Consider the following 19,811-nt stretch of genomic DNA (forward strand, 5'->3'; position numbering starts at 1 on the left):
CACGTAAGCAAGCAAGCCTGAGTTGGCTATCCGACGAAGGAATACCCCTTACTGGGATTATTCATATTCTACCATAAATTTACACAGTTAGGACCAGTTTAGAGAGTACTATATAGAATGAATAGTTTAAATCCCTAAACAGTTACGTTGAGGTCTATGCAGAGGATACCCAGGATATTGCAGGGTAGCAAATGAAGGAAAAACCAAAACAACAACCACAGCGAAAGTAAGCAAAAATAATTTCGCGATTCGTCCCCCGGGCAGAGCCCTAAAAGTCGCAGATTGAGCGGGGAGAAGGGAGAAAGGGGCGGCAGGAAGTGGGTAGTGGAAGAGCGGAGACCGGGCTTGCGCAGGCGCCTGGAAGAATCCGAAGCGGAGAAGAGCGGCGAGTGGCCCGCTCTCTTTTTTCGGCTCTGTGGCAACAAAGTTTCGGTGCCTCAATTCTTCGATTCAGAGTCTCCACAAACGGCTTCGCGAGCGGACGTTGCAGCCACAGAAGACACAGCCACGGCCGTCGAGAGGAAGTGGCAGCTACAGAAAGCCAAGATATATATCTGCATATACATATGAGTGGCGAAGCTGCTGCGAAAAAGGTGCAAAACAAATTAAGATGCATAAATAAACACCGGACTCGCTGGCAGGTGTTTGTGAACTCAGCTTGTGTGTGTGTGTGTGTGTGTGTGTGAGTTCGGTGCTGTGCGGTGAAATATTACGAAAGAAAACCTTTTATGTTTTGCAATTTTCCCGCAAACAAATCAACGAGCATAAATATTAATTTTGGCTACACCCAAAATGAGATGATGGACAATAACGGCGGCAAGAAGAAGCGCTGCCTGAAACTTGTTTTAGCCCGGTTTCGGATTTCTCCGTCTCCTCTTCTCTTCTCGCCGCCGTTGTTAACTAAGAGCCGTCTCGTATTAGACGTTAGTTAGAGAGCGCGTGTAAATTGTTGAAAGGATATTGTGTTCCCCAAAGCGCCATCTCAAATATGTATATTCACTGTTCATCTCTCTAATGAAAGCTGTGAATTTATCAAGTAGTAATCGACTTACTGGGTTGGGACATTTTGGGGATAATTAGCATCAAATCCTTTTGAGTAGGTAGCTACGTAGCTTTCCATTTTACATCAGGCAGGGTATCCGCAGGATCCATTTACTCGCCAGCTGCAGAACGAAAATCCATTCAGCGGCACTGTCTCTCTCTCCCTTTTCCACTCGCTGAGCAATTCATTAATAATTTTGGAACCGGCTTGTGTTTGCTTTAATTTGTTGTTGTTTTTTGCGGATTTGTTTTTCGGGTTTGGCAACGAAAGTTGCCAATTAGGTTTAATTTTAGGGGGCTTCGTAGAATTTTCAGCAAAGTGCGTAGAAAAGGGTTTCGTGGTGTGTATCCGTGTGGGCCGAAAGTGCGCCAGTGTGCGTGTTGTTTGTGTGCGGGGCCAAGTGCGTAATCTCCCAAATGTTTTTATTGTTGTTTGTTTTTTTCGTTCTTTTGTGGTTCTCATTTTTCGACACCCGAAATGTGTTTGTCTTGTTTTTATAGTTTGTTCTCTTTCACGCCGCTTTTTGCGTAGTTTAAAAGCGGAATCAAGTAAAAAACCAAAACAACAGTGGAGCCTGGATAAGAATGTTCTGCGTGCAGCAAACTTATGAGCTACCAAGTTGCTGTACAAAACATTTCAAGGCATTACTAAATTTCATAAAGTAAAATAAAGTTTTTTAGCTCACTAGTCAGTCTCCACTGTCAATATTTGTAAATAATAATGAGTGTCTGTGTTTTTGGACAACCCACTTGAATGGAAAGTTTCAAAAGCGAATTAAAATAAAAACGTATGAGTGCGGGGCAGGTGTGCGAGTGTGGTGATATGATATTTTTGGTACGTGATTTTATTCGACCATACTAATGGCTATAGTGTTCTCCCTCTACTTGCAGATTCTCTTTTAATTTGGCATAAATTGTATTTGTCTTGAAAAAAGCATATTCTTGTAAATATATCCTCTTCGTAAAATATTTTACTTAAAAGCCTTAAAATATTGAATTCACTTGAAATTTGAAACGGTGTCACTCGAAATTCGCCAGCGACTCGCCACGTTTTGTACAAACATAGTTTGTAAACATAAGTTTGTAAGCAGCCGGAAAAAGGCGAACGGAACCCAAAACCCCAATGCAAGCCAACTGAGTGCAAGGGAGACAGCCGACCACGTCGAGCGGGATAGCATGCGCCAATGAAAACGTCCTACCACCCAAAAGCGTCCGATTTCGTTGACTACGCCGTTGCCGGGGGCGGGGGATCCGGATTCTGTCCGGGATTAGGAGCGGGACTTTCAGTCAGGGCGACGTCCTTCTACGGCGATCAAACGGTAACGGCAACTGCGGACGGGGCGCGTCACCAGGAACAACAACAGCAGCAGCATATCCTAAGGCAACCTGCAACATCCACATCGACTTCATCGGCAGCTGCAGCAGCAACCAGCAAGCGAAAACGTCAAACAGGTGAGTTTTTATAGCCATCCAAATAGTTACTACACATTTGCACTAGCTTTATTTATGACTAGGCTTTCGAAATGGTTTGAATTCGATATCGATAGCATGTGAATTCGATATGTTATGTTATGTAGGGAATTTTAAATGTAAATCGAAATCGGATAAATGGAAGTTATCGGATCAGGTATCACCTGCAGCAGCCCCACGAATGAATCATGGGTAATTTGCCTGCTGTTCATTTCATTTCGTCCGGTTGATTGCCCCTTCCCGTGGTGATAGCACTCATCGATTATTGTGACAATCGCTTGATTTGCTTGAGTTATCGTTATCACACGCGCGCCGTGGGCAATGCGCCCTGTTGTTTAGTAATACTAGGCGCAATATTTATTATTATTGGTTGCCGTGCCATATTTCTGCCTCTTCTGGGCACTCTTATCGCCCGATTTCCCCCAGCGCCTCCCCTTTTTTATTGTTGATTATCACAATAGACGCCATGGCAACTTTTTTTTGTGGGTAGGGAGAGAGAGAGGAGAGCAAGGAAGCGATAATTCGCATGGTGGTTTGTCGCCGTTTTGTATTTTTTTTTGGGTTTGTGGACATTCTCAGACTTTGTTCAGTGCTTCGGATGATATCTTTGGATTTTCCACGCTATCCGCGATTACGCTTGCATGCTCGAACATGTCTGTCTTGGCGCTTGAAGAAGATTCCCTTCCATAATCCCTTTAAAATTTGTGATGATGTTTTCGCTGCTCGACTGCCTGGCTTCATTCACATTATCTGCTCTGTGAATAGTATGAGTTATTGTTTGATATCTCACAAGGTCCCCCCTTTTCCCCGAGCTCATTGAAAATTCCAGCGGACGCAATTACCACCCCAATTGTCTCCCAATCTAAGTTTTCGCTTTTGAGCTGCTCCGCCTCTTTGCTCGACTGTATTTTCAGTGTTTCCTTCGCTTTATTTATTTTTCGCTTATTGCGACTTATAAAAATATTCCAGTTGTTGTTTGCGCTCCCCATTCGCCAGTTTGCCAGTTCGCTTGTTGTCGTCATCAGAGTGGCTGGAATTTGTTGTATTATTTTCTTTTTCGGTAATTTTTCCCCCATATTTTCTGCTGTTCCCTTCTGCGAAATGTTTATCTTGTTTTGTTTGGCTGGCCACTAATCGAGATAATACTTTTATTTTTATTTATTTTTTTTTTTTTTTTTTGATACGAGAATACGATTCTTTTATTTCTGGTCTTGGTCCGACTATCTCGAAAATGTACGTATAGCCAAAAATATTCGTTTTTGCGATATGAACATGTTGATTTTGTGTGAGGCACTTGATTTTCTGGCTGTCATGGGTTAGATATTTGTTTGTTTCCACAATCTTATCGTTTGTTATTAATTTCTGACAAATATAGTTTTGGGTGGATAATTGTTTCATCTAATTATAATACCTTGAAGCATTCAAAGTTTGTACGTCTTGCCTATCAAGTAGGTGAAAATGTCCGTAGATTTGAGTTCAGCTTTCTTCTCGTGTCTTTTCATTCTGCCCTAATTAACTTCTCGCTCAGCATTCTCGACTTCATCTGCGGTTTTCCACATACACATTTCTTGTTTTTTTCTCTGCCTGTCGATCAGCGGCATCAAAAAGTTTCCGCTTACTTTGTTGCCTTTTCATTACTGATAGCCAGCTGTACATATACTTTCGCCCATAAATCTCCGCCGGTTGCTAATAATTTCAGCCGACTGTGAGCCCTAACCCCGCAGATTTCGCCACGGATCACGTTGGTTTTGAGTGGGTGAAAGGAGCTTAGGCAGCTGTGCACCCAGCCCAGTCTTCCTCGGGTCCAGGTCTCCTATGTCCCCCGTTTCGCCTCTTCTCTATAGCCCGCTTTACCCCTTTCTACGTCTGCCTGTGTAGGCGTTCTTTTTCTTTGCAATTTCACCCGGCTCACACAGATACACACCAACACATGCCCATAACCGGTGCGCCTTGTCTGCTCTCCTTCGCTCTCCTGCATTGGATTTTATGCGGGGTATCTCTGTTTTCTGCTCGAGGATGTTACAGCTTTGAAATCTTTATTCGATTATTTGACAATCGATTTATCCCTTATCTGATTGATAAGTGAGAATGGTAAAGATTTAGTATGGAACTTCCAAATCTTGAAGAAAAAGCTTTTCACGAGGGTATTTAAGAAAACTTGTCATTTAATCTTTGCCAACTGCTCTTATCTGCTCCCCTTTTTCTTATTTTGGGCATCTTTAATAACGAGAATCTTTCACTTTGCCTCGTTGTTTCTGCTGCAGCCTGACACCGTTATTCTATACTCTAGAGATGGCATCGTGAGTGTGTGTGATGAGTCAATTCGGGGTAATCACAATTAAACAATATTCGTTTATGGAAAACCAGATGCACCCGGTTCTCGAAGTTACCTGGATTGGGCTGAGACCTCACTGGGAACAGGTTCCACCGTCTGGGTTCCCGAAAACAAACAGGTTCCACATGTCGAACGTGTACAAAATGGATTCCCAAAGGGAAATTGGTACACGCGTGCATCTCTCATTAAAACTCAGACGGCTCCCTATTCTCCGCCCGCCTTTCTTCTCCTCCTCCTTTCTTCTGGGCCCCTTTCTCCGCTTCTCTAGCTACTTGCTACTGGGTTATGTGATACATTAATGGCGTCTGTGTGTGCGTGCCTCTCGGTGTTCCCTTTTGCGACACAGAAAATAAAGCCAAAAGCAGCGAAGGTTTCTTCAAAGGCATTCTACCAAGCCCACGCACAACAGAAGCCCCAGAGAGCGAAAGAGAGGGGAATACGGCGGTGAGCGAGACGGGGAAAGGGAGGGCAAGCTCACATGTCAATCAGTCCCTTTCTGACACGTTCTACGTTGTTTCTGCTGACGAGAGGAGTTCAATTTAGTTTTAAATAAATATTTCATATTTTTCCCAGCTTCTTAAAATCCATTAGAACTTAAAAACTAACCTGTGCTTGTATGTAGATAGTGACAATTACCTATTTGATGTATTCAGTAAATTATGTATTTGTTGTGTATTTATTTTGTGATTTTAAATTATCCTTTAAATTCCTAATACTGATACATGTTTTTTAATTAAGCAAATGTTTAGCAATTTCCAATGATATTATTGTTGATTTGGTTGTTATTTTTGGCCCGACCGAAAATATATTTGGCTGCTCGGTTGACATGTGAGGAAAAGACGAGAAGCAGACCCAAAGAGACATGCGGACGAGAAATGTAAATGAAATTTCCATGCAAGACATCACGTAGGCTCAAAGTGCAGAGACAACGAAAACAGAAAGACGGGTAAACAAAATTCAGATTTGGTTTCGGAATGGTTAAATGAGCCAACGACACCGACCCGCTGCAAATTCATGAATATACTCGTATTCATGGCTCTCTGGGGTGAATATCTTGCGGACTGAAGGATCCTACGATCGATAGGGCGAGATCCGCACAATCAATGGCAGAATCGAAATAGTTTTTCACAACTCAAAACTCGGGAAGGTCAAACTGGGGTTGGGCGGGCACTTAAAGGGTCCGCCACTCAGGGAAACTCGTGAAAATGACAGCTGTATGTATCTGCCAGATACACAGACACTTAGATACTCAGCTCAAGTCGACTATGGCAAACATTTCAATTAACCAAAACGCAAGGCAGCAGTAAAAACGAGGGGCCAGATACTAGATACAGTGAATAAAAGAGGACAGGCACCAAATTATCTTTATGATGTGTATTTATTTTGCTTAGCTTTTCCCTCAATTATTTCTGACATGCCACCAAATTTGACTTCTGGTGTTGTCATACGTGGTCTGTATATTGGCTAATATATGGTGGATGGGGTCAGCTAGTCGAGGCCAAATGGATGGTATTTTCCCAGATGTATGAAAACTAGTTTAAAAGCCATATCAGCTTGTCAATACCTCGACTGCAATTCCTTTACAATTCCTTCCAATACAATCCCCACACTATTTCATTATTAGACACTAAATTAACTGATAATTGCCATATTTTAATTACATATTCATTCTCTTCCGTTGCAGGTAAGCCAAAATATCGATGATCCCCACGAAGTGATTAAGTGAGTTTCAATTTGATGTATTCGAATATGATAATTCCCGGGGAGATCTGAACTTTGTGTACTGTTGCTGAGGCTGTTTTCGTTCATGGTTAGATGGCTTTCAGCCGTCTCTTTCACCTCATGGATGTACATACATTGATTTCAACTCAGTTTCGGTTGTTTTTCGTTGATTTTTGAGCCTGGGTCTCGGTGCTCCGAAAGATCTTCGCCGAGCGGAGCAGCAACTCTGAGATATCGGACCAGTTTCTTCAGTCTGAGAACTTGTTTCGCGTGTCTGTAGACGTTCATTGCGCATACAGTTGGCAGTTTTAATTGAGTTTGCAGTCCCCGAAAAACAAGTGAGAATTATGGGGATGTGTGAGTCGACTAAAGGATACCTTGTACGTACACGAAAAGTCTTTCATTTGGATATGGGAAAGTATTCAAAATATAGATAGCTTTATTATAAATTTGCTGGAAAATGCATACCATGGGTACCATAATTCAGATGTTCAATGAAAGAGCAACTCTAATTTGTCATTAAGCGCCACGTCCTTCGATTCTCATCTCTTTTTTTCTCTGGTGGAGTCTCCGCTCTTTAGTTTGCAGCTTTGGGGAACGGCGACAAATGGAGGTCAACATAAAAATGCTAAAAAAAACTTAAACAAGAAAAAACAATAAACGCGCTAAGAAGCAATATAAAGTAAATTCGCCAACACAAGTTGGTTTAAAAGCTTAACTTCCCTCGTACAGCTGCGGACATTATGATGAAGAACGGGTTGGGCTATAGAAATGCCTAAAAGAGTTATCTTTGAGTAATATGCCTCGGATATTTTCGAATCCATGCTACGAATACTGATGCATACATGTGTGTTAATATGTATAGATTTTTTGCTTAACCCATTTACTGCTATTGTGTTGACCCCCGGTGTGTATCCCCTTTAAACTGTAGAGCGGTAAGCCTTGAGGTTGCTGCCATTATAGAGCGGGCTGTCAATGTCTGCGTCACTTGTTTTATTGCCCGTCTGTTGTCGTCTGTGTTCGCTGTGTATCTGTGCGTGTGACAATGCAGGGCCTTTTACTCGAATTGTATTCCACAACGTTCCAACAGACGCTGAGACCCGAGATACAGATACATTTACAGTTGCAGATACAGATACGTGCGTCGTCTATGGAAATTGAGACTAAATTGGGTTAACAAGTGTTAATGGACAGAGATCTGGCACCTCCCTGCCGCTCCCACTGTTATTTAAACGAAAAACTGCATCAACACGGGAAAAGGGAGCAGGAATCAGCGGCGAACGAAAAGATACATTGGGGCACTGTGGGAATGAGCGCCGAAATGATGTTGGGTGCCCCAAAGTACAGTAAGCTCCAGTGACAGGCATTCCTTAATCTAATAATGTGGAAATTATACTCCAATTTGGAAATAAAATATTTAGGAACTTGACAAGATCCAATGCAATTTGTTAGCCAGGTATTGAGTAAAATTTTAAATTAACTCGCCGTATCAATGTCTCTCGCATTTCGCTTTCAATTTCCATTTCGATCAATCAATTTTAATGAAATTTCTCAGAACTTTTGGCAGCGCCACATGCCGGCTCTTATTTTAGCACCCGCCTCGAAACACCTTTCGAAAACCACCGCCCACCACCCACTTACACGCAAATTTACATTGCGACGGATTACGCAAGGCAAAGAGCAGGTAAACAGATTAGAAGGGAATTGGCAAAGAATGAGATGAATGAAAGTAGCATTAAGAGTAAATACAGTGAAAGCTCCTTTTGAGTGCCAGTTTCGGTTCTAGTAAGTTTAGAATCTGTTCTTCGACTTTAAATTCACGCTAGAGAATTTCGTTTAAAATATCTAAAAATGTGTTAAGCCAGTTGCTGCAACTGTAACAGCAAATTGAATAATATCGAAGCTGCTTAAGCCAAGGATTTAAACAGGGGGATGGGGATGGGGGGAGGTGTTCTCAAGGGGCGGTGCTGAATGGGCGATAGGTGCGAGGAACACCGGGCACAGAAATAGAATTCTCGGACTTACACAACCAGCTCAGCGAAGGTGGGATATACATACATACATTTAGTTGTAGCGGTCGGGTGGTGGCATTAATTGGTGGGTGGCACCGGGCGGTCGTCTTTGCCTCCGTCACAACACATTAAACGCAATTATAGAAAGTCAATTGAAGAGCAACAAGAACAGCGGGAAAGGCAACAAACTGTGCGCGGGCGTTGAAAGGCTGCACAGAAAAAGCCGACAGCAACGTCAAAAGCGACTTGGTTTACACACAAACAGAGGAGCTGGGATACATTTTCATCCTGGGTTGGCAGGAGAGAGCAAAGCCACCGCAACACGTGCCTCTATTTGCCTGTTTTGACCAGATTGGGTCGTTTCCCAATTACACTGTGAGAACTTCATTCAACTCTATACTCTATTTGAGATTTTATATATGATTTAGTAACTGTATCTATCAGATACATTTTTGAATGCAATCTCTTATATTACTATTTTTGAAGCATTAAGTAGTTGTATCGTCATTTTGCAGTACTTTAGAGTTTTTCTTTCAGTGTGCATTTCATGCAGACCCCACAGATTTCCCTCGACTTCTCATCGCTTTTTGCTAATTCCATTTTGCATGCTGGGACGCCCTGCAGAGAAGTTTCTATTAAAATCCTTTCCTCGCTGTGGGAATAGATAAACCAAGTGAGTGGTCCGGGTGGGAAAAGCGGGTAAAGGAGGAAAGTGGAAATGCGAGAAATCTATGAAAATTCAAATAGTGCCTACAGGAATACTTGCGGAGAAAACTGTGGCAGACATTTGCTGAGCTTTCACCTCACAGATTTTGCTCCATATGCCGGAGATACATTTTTCGGTCTCAGCTCACCACCGCCAGATTCACTTCTCGGGGGCTCACTGTAGCCGGTATTCAGCCTTAATTTGCAAAGTCTGTCGGCTTAGCTGCTAAAATCCAGAAATTGCTCCACCACCCCTTGTTTTTTACCGCTTTTCCTAGGTTTTTTTTTTGGATTCGCTTATCGAAGTATCTGGCCGTAGTTTACCTGTTATTATTGTCATTTTCGCTTTCTACAGGTGTGTAGATGTTTGTTGTTGCTGCGGGGCTGAAATCGTATGACTAATGGGAGATTTTACTGTGTTGCTGTTCGCTATTTCTATACCTTTTTGCCTTCTGCTGCGTTTTAAAGCCAAAACAAGTTTCCAGCTGTTTTTACTCGCCATTATTAATTGATGTTGTTGTTTTCATTCGTTCGTGCCGGGGCGTTCCACACAATACCCGCCGAAAAAAGGCAACAAAGCTAGTGTTTTTTTGTTTAATATAATTTTTGGTTCTCCATTTGTCTTTAAACGCAGCTCTGTTCTCCGCTGATATGCGGATATAAGTAGATTTAGATTAGACAAATTTGTTTAGCCGCCAAGGTTGTGTGGAGCGTCTGTTTGAGGAACACAATACCGTCTATATTACTGTCTTTAATTCATCAATTCCGTTTTAGTGTAATGATCAAGGTGTTTTGAATTGCAAAGTTCAGGTTCCAGGAAATTTGGCCCGTGCAAATTTTGCAGGCTTTGAATTGAGACCAAAGTATCAAGTTGCCCGTGCGCATTATGTATTAAAGGCGATTTTCTTGGCAATTCGCTGTGTTGTTTTCGTTCTACTTCTGTTTTAAATTACCACGCCCAGTTCCTTCAATCTTAAATTGTGCATTTCAAGCGATTCAACCAGAGAGCCAGAAGAAACCCAGCAAAATGAAAATATTGAATATGCAAAAAGACGTTTTCGACGTTGTTGATGTTGGCAGGCATAAATAAGAGAAGGAAAACATAAAAAACACACGGCAAAGTTATGCGACAGAAATGTGGCCCAGCCTCCCCCTGCCCTCCGCTCCACCAGCCCATCTGCAATTTGTGCAGGCGGGAAAATGGGGAAAAGCGGGGAAAGCCGACGGAAAGGGCAAACATTCCCGTGTAAAACTCGTCCATAAAATGCAGATAAGAAAAGCAAAAAGTTGCAGTTAGGCAACATTGTGGTCGGTCTGCTTTTCTTTTTTGTTTTTCCCCTTTTGTTTCGGCCTGTTTTGCCTTTAAGACGGCGCACTTCCATACGTACATATATTTGTTATTGTCTTATTACCAAATTTAAATATTTAAAATGAAATTCGCCCGTCTTCTGGGCGGCAAAAGGTGACCGCGCTCGTTCTTCTCGTTTTCTGGTTGGGCAATTAAGTTGAAAATATTCTTGCGGCTTACATTCGCTGGTCTGCGATTCTTTTTTGGACATTGCATGCATTTCACTTACATATTTTATTTTCGCTGCTGTTGACCGCTGAGTGGGCCAATTGTTTTAATTTTAATTTCAGTCTGCCGAAAGGTATGGCGTCTATAATCAAGCCCATTGTATGCTTCGCCGTTCATTAAAATAGAAAATCGTTGGGAATACGGCTTATTAAGTATACCTATCTTTTTTAATTTCCTGCAAAATCTTATTTATTCTCGCCTGATTGCTGCAATGCAATGGGATTTATATAACCGTATATATATTGCTTTATAGGCCGGGCTTATCTACAAGAACTGTTTCTGTTTATGATTGATAATAGAAGTGCGAGTGGAATAACTAACGATAAGCAGTTTTGTGCGCAAATTAAAGATTTTCCCGTACCTCTGACTACTTTTTGTGGGTGGTTTCCACCCGTCGCTCGTTGCGCACCCCTTTTGCAAGCAGACAACTGACAAATTCCCGAGCTCGTCTCATTAAACTCGTTTGAAAGCACCAATAAATCTAAGCTGGAACTCACAATTCACTCGCTGCTGGTTTGTCTTTGATTAATACGTGCAAAAAGCGGAATTAGCGACAATAACGACAGGCCACTCTAACATTAATTATGCATTTTTGTATAATTTATGAATTTAATGCTTTACATTTTTGTATTATTAATTAAATGAGTGCTTATTTGTGTGATGAATTATGTTAATAGCCTTCGCCGCTGTCTGTCCGCCTGTCCCTCTCCGGGTTTCTCCGCAATTGCTGAGGGGGTGGGCCGCCCATGTACGGCGATGCGGTTGCCAGGTGGATCGGGTGTAGCTGCTGCCAACTGTCAGCCCACACTAGTACTCGCACTCGCATTTGACGACGACGGCGCCAAACTTCTCCACCAGCCCACTCGACGAGCCAAGTGAAACTTGTCGTTGCCCCTCTGCGTCTCCTCGACTCGCCTCGTATCGTCTGTGGCTGCTGCTGCCACATCATCCCCCTTTGCCACGCCCCTACGCCCCTGGGCTCGACTGAGCCACTGAGTCATAGTTTGCCATGAGTTTGTTTGCTCGCTGCCTCCATTTGCTGCGAAACAGTTTGCATACCCTGTCCCAAATAGGGTTGCCTCTGGACGAGTGATTCATCTGCCGGAGACGGTTTCAAATCGGATTAAGAACAAATGTTTAAAAAATCGCTTATTTGGATGTATTTCAAACCGATTAAAGGCAAGTATCACCCGTGTTAAGCAATGTGAAATAAATCTTCGATCTTACGACAGAAGCTTAGAAGGCAGGTCACTTGATACTGCATAAAAAAGAGTTTACTTCCTATAAACTGGCTGCTTTATAATCCCAAGAGCGTGTTACATCTTCGACTAAGAACTTTCCTCGGCTGATGGCATTCTGGTGTTGTTGCTGGCTGCCAGCTCCTTCCACTTCTATTAGTCATTGGCCATTCGTTCGGCGAAATGTTGCAACATAAACTCAGTCCGCAGTTGTGGATATTGGCCTGGTCGGTCGAGCCACCCCAGGAATGGATTATAGAGCAGTGATGTCAGCGGGGTCCGCTGTCTATATGGTAGTATATGCCACCATCCCCTTTCATACCCTTAACCTAGCCCAATGTCACTGCTAGTTTTCACCCCAAACAAAAACATTAAGTTTGTGTTTTGTTTGGGTTTTTGTCTTGGCCTCTTCCCTTTTGCTTCTTCTGGCTATCTGAGCTGTGTTTTGTCTGGGTTTTCTCGGAACTTGGGTACTATTATGAGAAGTGGTCTTCCTTCTGGCGTTCCCTCATTTCGCTAGTTGTTCTTTTCGTATGAAATTTCAGAGGCTTTTTGCTGCTTTTCCTTTTCGGTTCATTTTTATGTTAATTTATGAACAATTTTCCCTTTTTTATGGGCTTTTATTGCTGGCCACTCAATTTCTCAGCCTGCTCGGTTTTCCACAGCCTTCTTTCTTATTCCTCGTTTTTCCGAACTGTTCCTTTTTCCTGGCATGCCATATGCTTATAATTCCATTTGAATTTCTAGCGCTCGACTTGAAGTTTTCATTTCCGCTGAACTATTTTCGGGGGTAAACTTTCACGCCCGCTTTTATGGGAATGTTCGTTATAGGGGGGATCTTCGGTATTGGCTTCCTTTCGGGTCTTTGAACTTGTTTTCGTGCGTTTTTGCGGCTCATAACATTAAATGTGGCCTTTTGTTGTTCTTTGGCGCTTTGAGTTCTTCAGCTGGCTCGACTTTATGGCTGTTGCCTGAAATGAAACACATTTCGTGCGTTTTACGCGTTTGCCTGGCGTATGAGTAATATTTTGTGTTTTTATTGCGTATACGTCGTGTGGTCCCCTCATCGCTCGCTCGTCTTGTTAACGAAACGTATCGTGCACCTCAATTCATTTAAAATCATTTAATACAATATGTAGTTAGATGCAATTAACGAGAAGAAAATTGCAATGATGGATGGGCCAGACAGATAGAAAATAAATGCGCTATAGCTTTGCCCGATCTCTTACGAATTTATACGCTTCTATTAGCTTTTGTCTTTCCCTCGAATTTAAGGCCTTTTCTGAAAAATCGTTTCGAAAAATTTAAAATGCCCATGCAAAGGAGGTGTGTCAATTACATTAACTAGAGCACGCCATTCCGGGCCAACAACCAATCAAGCAGCTATACGAAATTCCTCCCTTGCCCCCCTTGTAGCCATAATTCTTATTGCATCGATTGATCCATATTTTATAATGCCCGAACACAAACAGCGAGCGGACCAACCCATTTGGAATTGGCTTATTTTCGTTTTCCACGAGGTTGGGCGTCTAAAAACGAGGCTAAACTAATCGGGGGCGGGGTGAATAATTCATCACTCAAGTGTCGCACTCACGACCCATAACTCATGTCCACTTCAAGCCGATTACAACGGGAATTTTCTAAATTTTTCTACGCATCGAGAATCGCACTGAAACAATAGTTCTGCCGACTTTACCGATAACTTTTATTGGAAGGAAACTCGCGATTTCGTTATCTCACGCACACAGCTGCTAAAACAAGAGTGCACCATCCTTATCAATCGTTCTAAAATAAAATGCATTTTGTTTATCGCCATGTGTTTGAATGGAATATTGTAAGCCTGTGATACGACGATTTCCTTCAATGTGCCCACTATATTTCTGCAAGTGTATATGGTACAAAGAAGAAGGGGTAGGGGGATGACATAATAATGTCATTGCACTCTTGAACTCGTCTCTTCGTCATCGTCATTATGGGCAAATAAAAAACAATAATGACAATTCCAGCAGAACAACAAGCATGAATATATATGTAGATGCGATAATGATGCTGTTAATGATGAGGCACGAACATAATCCCAACGAAATTAAACCAAACGAGGGACTTCAGTGCAGGTGGACAGCATTAAATTCTATTTTCGCACATGCAAAACAAAAACAGATAACCAGAATCAAAATGTTTCCTCAAATTAGCTTAAACCAGAAATATTTGAAATATTTCATTTGCGAATTGCTGCAAATAAGCGAAAAGTTTCATCAGACTTATAATGAATAATGATCTATTTAAAATTTAAGAAAAACAGTTTATCTTTCGAACGAAATGTTTTAATTCGAAAATAACTTTAAAGCTGAGAAATTTTCTTGTTTGGGAACAAATTCCATTTTCCGCCAAGAAACGAAGCGCCAAATCAATGGAATGTGAATCAATAATCGAATAATCGATTGCCTTTGGCCACTGGTCTTTCCTTTCTGCTTACAGTGCAATCGACTTTTATTCGATTTCTAATTTTCAGTGCGGTTTTTATTATTATTTTTCTCGACAACTACTGGCTTTTCCTTTCGTTTGTGTCCAACCCCTTCGACTCGTTTTGCCCATGTTGTGTGTTCAATCAAATTGACACGCTTTCCCTTTTTGCTTCATTTCCTTTGGCCGTCTTCTTTTGCAGCCTGTTTGCATTTGCATTTAAATTACATTGGATACCGAAATTTGAAAACGATTCGTCGGGTTTTTCTCTCAATTTCGGGTCTGCTGGGAACGCGGATTGTGGGATTGGCTTGAACTTTGCCCAGACCCGATGCAAAAATGTGATACTCTGCATTAACGATCCCCAAGAGCTGGAAATCACGAGGGAGTGAGTATGATACTCAAACTTTTTAGGGATTGAGAAGGGGAACAGTATAATTGGCATAATAAAAACATTAATTAAATACATGGCTTGATATTGAAGGGATTGAAGGGGTGCTGGCTTGGTGATTGCTTATCAGAAATTCAAATTTCCCCTTTTCCAGTCGAATAACACAATATTTCTGCCCATATGTGTAGCCCACGAAGTGAATGATTTTAATCAGCGACTGCTGTCCATTTCAGTTGCTGTTTATGTTGTTTTTCCACACTTTATTTTATTTGCGCTGCTTTCATGCGTCAAAATATTTTCCAGTTTTAGTAGCTGTTGTTGCCCCCGTGCTGCAGACTGTGTGTAGTGTCGTTGTTCCAGTTCTCCCGATGATGATCATTATGATGAAGACTTGTTAGACTTGACGCACGGCCGAAAGAGAGGGAGAACTGTGGGCGAAAGAGACGGACTGAGGCCTGCCTGGTTAGCTGATGCTATTTTTATTTGGTTGCTGTTGTTTTTGCAGTTCTTGTCGCGTCTCGAGGCGACTTCACCCCTCCATAGAATCTGGCACGGACTTCTCCGCCTCTCCACCCTCTCCACCACAACCCATATCACTCCACTTTCCAGTGCACCCGCGTTTGACCCCAATTGAAGTTAACTCCGCTTGGCTGGGCGCTACTCAAAGTGTCTGTTACGAAAATACCCTGCAATGTGGAGTGCACGTTCTTATCGGTACATAATCAATTTACAGAGTTCATCCACTTTTAAATCTATATTTACCCTTAAAGAGATCCATCATATTTGAAACCAAAGTTAAGTTAGATTAGGTAATCTAGATATTCAATGTATTATAACATTTATGGCACAATTAAGAAGTTGATAAAGTTTCATAGAAATATGAATAATTTTAAAATAATATTTTGTTTTGGTTCGTGTTGAAAAGAAATTAATGATTCTTGAATTATTTGAACTTTCAAATTAATGGCGACCATACATTAGAAAATCAACATCTACGATCAGTTTTATTCTTTTTGAACCTGCCAATGTTCTCTGTGCCGCACAGTCATTGCTATTTCTTCTCGATTCTTTTTGTGCCAAAGTTGTTTTCCAAGTGAAAAGCCCACCCACCGCCCGCCCACTTGTACCAGCACACCTGAAGAGTTAGGCGGCCACGCCCACTTCCGTCGGCTGTCGTCTCACGCCCCTGCGCCCTCTTGTCGTCGCATTGTGCAACACTCTTGCGTCTCTCTCTGCGATTCTCAGTCGGGTTACTTTAGGTCATTGCAGCTGGCGTTACGCTTCTAATGCTCGCTTGAAGGACGTCGAGTCGACGTCGACTGCGACTGCGACTGCGAGAGTTATGTGCCCCGATGTTTATACTTTTGTTGTAGTTGTCATTCTATAGCCAGACTAAAGAAAAAAAAAATAAAAACCAAGCGACCTTTAAGCGGTCGTCAACATTTTGTTTACTTCAACACAAAGTCGTTTCGCTAGTCTAGCCACATGGAAAAACGCAAACAAAACTGAGAAAAAATTTTGAATTTCTAATTACAATGGGTTCTATCAGATAAACAAGGTATGCGAGGAATGCGGGACTTGGGGTGATAAGAGCCGCTTGCGGGAAATGTTTCCAGGGGTTAGATGAAAGAACTTGATAAAAGATTGCATACAGTTGGCTTAGGCCTTCTAAGAGGCTCTTTACAATTTTCACAAAGACTAGGTTTATATTATTTATATTTTCATAAACTGAAAAGCAAACAATCGTTTCGCTTCTATTGAATGCCTATAATCTACACATATACAAACCTATATTAGTTTAAAATTTAAATGTTTAGTGCTTCGTAGTCTTACAATCTTAGTTTCGAAACCATTCAGATAAAATAATGATTCTGCATTTCTTTCATTACATAGCCTCCCATTCATCGTCCAATTTCAAGTTTCTGTGCAATTTGCCAATTTCAAATCGGTTCATTTCGAATGGTTGATCTTAATCTGCGAAGAGCAAAACTTTCACCCGATGAAAAGTGGACGGCGAACAAATTTCCCTTTAATTTTGTATTATTTTGTTGGTTTGTTTCGGTTTTGTGTCGGGTATTTTCGGTTTCTTTTGCCATGAATTGCGTTTAATTTGAAATGATTTTGTTGCTATTGCCGCTGTCGACTTGTCAACTGCATGCAACATTTAACCGAAAAGCAGCGAAAAGCAACCGAAAAAGCGATCAAAAAGTGGATCGTTACGAGGGGGGTTTTCTGGGTGGGTGTGGGAAGAAGGGGGTGGTATAGTGGGTGGAGGTGGAGGTAAACGCCACCCGCCATCGTATCTGTTGCTCAGTCAGCATCCACAAGCTTTCGCGGAGCAAATGAAATCCACTTGCGATCCACAAGCAATGTGTGGGCAAAGCGTTCTACACTCGCGGCCAAGAGAATAGTTTCGAAACAAAAGCATGAAAACTAAACAAAAAATTTATCGAGGCCATTAGTTTTATGGTATTTCCAGACCTTTAGCACAACAATTTTTCAAGAAATGTTTAATTCATGCAGTAACTACGCCACTGTATTTGTCGATCGTGTTGTGGGTGCCGGCTTTTACCTAATTTTTCATTTTGCCGCTCTAGCTGCGCCGAGCAATAGCCTGGAAAACTCTCAGAAACCATGCTGCCGTAGATCCGCGCAATTTAAATTGAAATTGCAATGGAAATTTCATTGCTATTGCTGCTTGCGCTGTCTGTTTGGCAGATCCGCAAAGCGGCACCGAAAAAAAGCAGTACAACACAGCTCTTTAAAGGCCATTTTGTGTTATTGTGTTTGCTGTAATTGAATCTTGTTTGTTGGTTGCATTGTTGTGGCTCCGCGGCAATAATGGCAATATTCGAAAGAAACCCGACTCGAGCATTAGCCAATGGCAGTGTCAGCTTGAGCTTTCCACGCAGAGAAAATATCTCGTAAATATCTCGCAAAATAATAATAAGCGGCATTGGTTTCACAGTCCAGACCCGCTTTATCATTCAGCCTTGTTTCTATTTATTTTCTTTTGAAATAGCATTTCAGCACTGAGCTGCCCGCATTTTCTTGCTGTGCACCGAGAGAAATTGCGATATCGAATGGAAAAGAGGGAACGATCGTTGGGGATTTGTTGTTGCTGGGCGCTGGCTTTATTGGCGTCATTGCAGTGGACTGCGCTGCCTCAGTCGACGTCTTGAATGCAATCAAGTGTGCAATGCAATTACACAAATGGAAAAGCAACAACAGCAACGGCAGCTGTAGGAAAAACTTAAACAATTAAAGCAACAACAATTGCAGTAACTTCAGCATTATTCAGCACGTTGTTGTTGCTTACTCTGGATACCCCTGGAAATTCGCCTGGAAGTCGGGCAGTTTCGAATGTTGTTAATTACAGAAACTATTCTTGTTGTACATTCAAAAGAGACTTTTATAGAATAACTCATTTTAAACCAATGTGCCAATTAGAATGTAACAAGTTTACTTATGAGAAATTCTTATATCGCCAAGGGCTTCGTGGAAATATCCTGCAATCAAGGGTATTTCTAGCTTCGTTATCGCCATTGTGGCCTCGGCTTTTGGCCATATTGTTGCCAAGCTGCAAAAGCACACAAATCAAAACGAGACGAAATGAGGGGGATTATAACACACATAGATACATACATATATAAACGTGGCAACTCTTATTTTGCGCTGCCAACTCGAAGCAAGAAATTCACTGAAGCGTTGTTGTTGCCGCCGTTGGTGCATTTGATTTATTGCATTTTCCATTTGGCTAAGCGTGGAAAATGCGAAAATACGAACTTCCGATTGCCATTTGGAAAATATGTAAATGGCGTTTCTCGGCAACATGTTGCATGCAGCGCCCGTTGTTGCCGGGCCATCGATTCAATCATCATTAGCCAACGATGCCATGTCCAGCTGGAGCTAACGATGCATTTTGGATTGACTCGAGAACCCGTCAAACTTGGTGGATAGCCACTAACTGAGATACAAAATCGATTTGGTGGGAGAACCTGAAACCATTGCGCTGATTAAAAGTGGGCAGAAGCTTAGCAAACGAGTTGATCACATACTAATGACTTTTTTGAATATATTTTTACACCGATCGGGGGATCTGTTAATATGAAACGAAGCTTTTTGAGCGCCTCTCCTTTATCTCTTGCTCTTTGTACATCTCTTGCCTGAAGTTGTGAAAGTACCCATGTGATTTTTTCAGCTTCGTTTTTTAGAAAGGCGACAGTTTGTTTCCATGCCCCGCTTCTTCGTGCAGCAGCAACATGTCTCTGCAATTTGTTGCACGAGTGCCATATCGGACATTATCTGAAATTTTAAAGATCGTCGCCGCTTCTTCCCTGCTCCTTTTACCTGGGATAACTTGTCTTCTGATTGTGGTTGGGAACATCTCAGTGGTTTGGGTGGGTGGAAAGGGGGCTATTGGAGATATGCAAATGAGTGCAAGATTGCCATCGGGTGTTAAATATGCAACACAGGCCATGAAATATGCAACGCCAGCAGCAGCAGCAAAGTCAGATACATAATCAGAAGAATCAGCAACAGTAAGTGCACAAATACATAAAGCAGCAATAGCCATAAATGCAACGTCTCTAGCAACATCAGGAACACCTATGTATGGAAAACAAGCTGCAACATCAGTGAAAACACTTCAAACAAACAAAGCTGTCTATGCAACATAAGTCCCATGAGCGGCAGCAGTAGTATAACCCACATCCATGAAAAACGCAGCAGCAGCACCGGCAGTAATAAAATTAGAAGTAAAGAAGCAACACAAGCAGATCCATCGACTATCGGACATGTGGCATGTAGCCCGCAGCAACATTGACAACAGCAGCAACATACATAACAATTGATGGCC

The 19,811-nt window shown here is 42.0% G+C and overlaps 1 protein-coding gene and 1 long non-coding RNA gene across 4 annotated transcripts in view; one reads left to right on the plus strand and one right to left on the minus strand.

Annotated features, from left to right (window-relative positions):
• Window positions 1-19,811, plus strand: part of LOC117140731 (homeodomain-interacting protein kinase 2) — a 34,617-nt gene that overhangs the window by 2,537 nt on the left and 12,269 nt on the right. For 2 of the 3 annotated variants that reach the window (XM_033303804.1, XM_033303807.1), the window contains exon 2: window positions 1,933-2,493. In XM_033303804.1, the coding sequence (XP_033159695.1) occupies window positions 2,226-2,493 (268 nt within the window). In that variant the 5' untranslated portion in view covers window positions 1,933-2,225. Of the gene's footprint in view, window positions 1-467; window positions 594-1,932; window positions 2,494-19,811 lie in introns of those variants that run through there. The other variant, XM_033303805.1, reaches the window with a different exon arrangement.
• Window positions 18,383-19,348, minus strand: LOC117140737. Its single transcript, XR_004459434.1, has 3 exons — window positions 19,012-19,348; window positions 18,599-18,951; window positions 18,383-18,533 (listed from the first exon to the last, which is right to left on the minus strand). It is a non-coding gene; the product is annotated as an uncharacterized LOC117140737 (long non-coding RNA).

Source organism: Drosophila mauritiana, chromosome 3L (genome assembly GCF_004382145.1).
Source record: "Drosophila mauritiana strain mau12 chromosome 3L, ASM438214v1, whole genome shotgun sequence".
NCBI classification, from domain to species: Eukaryota; Metazoa; Arthropoda; class Insecta; order Diptera; family Drosophilidae; genus Drosophila; species Drosophila mauritiana.